Here is a 4,125-nt window from a genome sequence, read left to right on the forward strand (position 1 = left end):
TAAATAAATGAATATCTATTCATTTATTCTCTAAGTCCCAGGATACAGGGATCAAAAGCAGCAAAGAGACTAACTCAAGGTCGTAAAACCAGTCAGTCATAGAAATCTGGTATCCTGACTCCTGGTCGGGGGAAAGAAGGCGATTTCCATTCCATCACACTGACTTTGCCAAATGTAAAAGAACATCAGTATAACTAAATAACTCCTAACAATATATAATTCAATATACAACTTGTCTGTAGCCATCATCAATGGCAGTGTCACCCATTGCTGATATTAGCAGTTGTTATATTTGTAGGGTTCCTTTAAATTAAAAAACAAAAACATCCCTTTTAATTTTTAATTGATCCTCACAATGACCCTAAGAAAGTTAAGACTGGTATTATTAGCCTTATTTAAAGGCAAGGAACTTGAGGCACATTGGTTGTGAAGTATGTGTAATTTACTATGAATTATTCAAAATGAACAGGATATCAACCTAGGGCCTCGACCTTTATTTAAAAAAAAAAAATCCCACCATGTTTAATTCATACCTCTTAAATGCTTCAAACTTCAAATAATTTGGTTATACTTTCTTATATGCATTTAAATTAACATAACTCTAAAAGTCTACATGATAAACCAAGCATTTCTTTGGTCATCATATATGGGAATAACAACTTTCCAAAAGTGATATACCTTTAATAGAAATTTTTCAGTATTATATAAACAAGTTGCAAAAATCATAGTTAGTGTTTCTTTTTGAGTGTTTGGATCAAGCTTTCACCAAGAACTCTTTAGACCACAGATTACATATCAATAAGAATCCTACCATAATAAAATTATCAATAGAGAGCTTTAAAATTATACTATTTGATAAAAATACTGCATAAAGCAACAGTTTTATAGGCTGAAATAATATTTTTCAGCACTGTCTAAACAGAAAAGTTGGAAATCTAGAAATCAAAGATCACACTTTTATTGGTATTTGTAACCAGCATGTTAGACCTGTTGCTTGCGCCTCTCAGGGAAAATTATAAAAGATTTGGCATACATTTCTAAAAGGCTGATAAATTGTACCTTATTATATTATACTATGAAAATCTAGTGAATGAATACTATTTTTTTCCAATTCAAGTTTTCAAGTATCATAAATTGTACTATTTAAGGTAATGAATAAGAAAGGCTTTCACCAAAGAAATAGTCCAATATAATTCTAGTTTTAAAACACAGGACAACATATATTAAGGGACTAGTTTTCACTAGTAGTGGTAGTTTCCTGTCAAGATAAGTAGGGTTTTTTACCTAATAGACCTTAAGCATTTAAGATTTTATGTGAATATACTGCCACTAACCATAAAACATTTTACATTTCTCTTTCATCAAATTTGATATTATAATTATTTGACAAAATTATATGCATATACTTATGTGACAGTAAAGGAGTGAAAATGATTTTTTAATAGAGGATAAGAATCTACACCTATATATTAAGGTCTTTCGTATTTCCAATATTTCAAATGAAAATTGCAGGTTTCCCTTCTGTTATCGTAAAGCAGAAATGGTTTCAGAACCATGGACAGACAACTGTTCTCTACTGGAGGGTGCAAAGTTAAAAGATTTGTTTACAACAATAAAGGCAGGGCAAGCACAATGATTATACCCTCTTAGTACTCCAATTAGAAAACAACTAATTTATTGGGATAAAGGAAAATGGAGTTAGAGACGGAAATGAATGTTAATATTACAAATTAGCTCTTATAATTGTCTGTGCACGTTGTCATTGATTTGTTTTTAAAACAATGTATTGAAAATTAATTTTAAGGTAATACAAATTCACATGTTCTTCCATAAACTGAAAGCCACTTTTGCAAAAAACAGAGCAGTGGTTTAAAAAATAGCATATGCTAATTCAGAAATACATGTACAGCACCTGCTCTCCTGTGACCAAACCATCTGTTTAATGCCACAACATATTTCAGGGTTCCTCATTGAATATAAAAGGTGTATTCATTCTATTCTTTCTACCTAAACAGCTTCTGTCCTCCTCTGGAGGTGGGGTGGGAAGGACAAATCACCTCTAGAGGGATTAAAGGTATTGTTACAGAAATATTTAGCTATCACTCACAGAGAAAAAGACCCCGAAATGCCCGAGGAGAAGATTTAAACAGAGACAGGTAAACACCAGGCTCTATCCATTTCCCAACACGTCCGTTTTGAATTAATGGAAGACTTCCAGATTAGTAAAACACTGGAGGGCGTCTCTCCACGCCTTCCTAGGGGGAAAAGGTTCCAAAAGGCCAAAATCACAACCTAAAATCACAGTTCCAAGAACGTAACCCTTGACTATCCCACCAGAAACTCTACAATGCATCATTTTTATTCCGCCCATCAAAAGGCTTATGATCTCTTTATCGCCACCCCACAGGGGAGAATAAAATGAACGGAGGCGACATATATGTACCGCCGTGCTGGCACATACGGGCTGGCACATATGTGCACGGGAAGCTGTACATATATGCCCGGACATATATATCATGCTGTGCGTGCCTGTGCATGGAAGGCGACTCCGCAGCGGCCGGGGGAACGCTTCCCTTGGGCAGCCCCTGCGCCCTTGACATGACAGCGGCGATCTGTCTCCTCTCTTCTTCACTCAGCTGGCTCAGATCCGCCTCCATGCCGGCCGGGATCACGGTGTGCAAGGCGCTCCCCGCCCCGCCAGCCCCTCCTCCGGCTGCCGCCGCTGCCGCCGCCGCCAGCCCTTCGGGGAGCCCTTCCCCTTCCAAGCTCGCCTCGTTGCCCATGGCTCAGGGAGACTTGGGGCCGCCGCGCTCCCTCTTGGCGCTGCGTCCCAGTCGAGAAGCCCGCGGCCAGGCGGCAACCCGAGCCGGGGTCCCCCGCGGGGCGTGCAGGCGGCCGAGTCCCTGGGCTCGGGACCGGGCACCGCTGCCCGGAACGCCAGGAGGGGGTTAGTCCCGCTCGCAGGTGACGCCCGCGGCCGGAGCTTCCTCCATGTTGGACAGCGCCAGGCAACCTTTGCAGAAGACGCCTCCCGGACGCCGCCTCAGCGCCCGGAGCCGCGGAGAAGCAGATCTGAGCGGTGCCAGCCGGGCGCCGTCCGCCCCTCCCACCGCGCCCCGCCTCCTGGTCCGCGCCCTCGCAGTGCGCACGCGCCTCTCGGAACAGGTGATGCCCGCGTCCCACGCCCACCCCATTCTGCGTCGCCCTGTCTGCTTCCTCACTCCCAGCACCGATTTAAAGGAGCCCAGTGACAGCACAGCTCAAAAGAGGGGCGAAACAGCCGTTGTTTCTTTCAGGCACATTTCAGGATGCCTCAACTTGAGTTTTAGCTTAGTAGAGTCAAGGGGGGCGGGGAAAGGCTGGCGGGGGGGTGGGAGTGTCTTTCCAGCTTTGGCTCCTGGGATTTGTAGTTTCAATTTTTTTTTTTTTTTAAGGGAGGGTTTTTAAAAGATCCTAGGAAAGGGTTTAAGTAACTGAAGAGTGTCAGGAGAGACCCCTGATACCTTTAAGGCAAATTTCCCAGAAGGAGCAAAGAATGGACCTTTTCATTTAGAACGTTCTCAGAACAATTAGATTAAAACTAACAAAAATGATAAAACAGTAAGGGAATGCTTATATCATGTGGTGTTCCCTGAAGGGACTACTCAAAAGTAAAGATTATGGGCAACTGTGGACCTGGGGTACTGTAGTAAAATCCAGGTTGTAAAATATTAAAATGCTATAGTAATATGAAAATTTGAAAACGTGATTTCATTCCCTCTCCTTTATTTTGTTTTATTTTTTTTACTAATGTAGACAGAAGAACCCAAAAAGGTAAATTAACTGAACAGCCATACAGATGGCTCGCAACAGAGATACAACTAATAACAACTTTTTCAGACCCACTCCTCACTAACCTGCCCCCCAACACACACACGCGCGCGCACACACACACACACACACACACACACACACACACTTTTGTTGCAATTACATTTCTTAGAAGGGACTATTGTAGTTCAGCACTGAATCTACAACCCCAATTTTGCTACTTACCTTTCCTCACAATGTGGACTTAATGTCTCAACTGCTTAGTTTAAAGAAAATAAAACGCTGACAATTGGGAATAAATAAATAAATGGAAAT

At 41.7% G+C, this 4,125-nt stretch overlaps 1 protein-coding gene across 1 annotated transcript in view; it reads right to left on the reverse strand.

Annotated features, from left to right (window-relative positions):
• Positions 1-3,074, reverse strand: part of LOC105814993 (protein piccolo-like) — a 94,416-nt gene extending 91,342 nt beyond the window's left edge. The window contains exon 1 of the mRNA XM_012650118.1: positions 2,530-3,074. Coding sequence (XP_012505572.1) covers positions 2,530-2,783 — 254 coding nt within the window. The 5' untranslated portion in view covers positions 2,784-3,074. The remainder of the gene's footprint in view (positions 1-2,529) is intronic.
• Positions 3,075-4,125: the final 1,051 nt, after the last annotated feature.

This window comes from Propithecus coquereli, unplaced genomic scaffold (assembly GCF_000956105.1).
Source record: "Propithecus coquereli isolate 6110/MARCELLA unplaced genomic scaffold, Pcoq_1.0 Scaffold312, whole genome shotgun sequence".
Classification (NCBI taxonomy): Eukaryota; Metazoa; Chordata; class Mammalia; order Primates; family Indriidae; genus Propithecus; species Propithecus coquereli.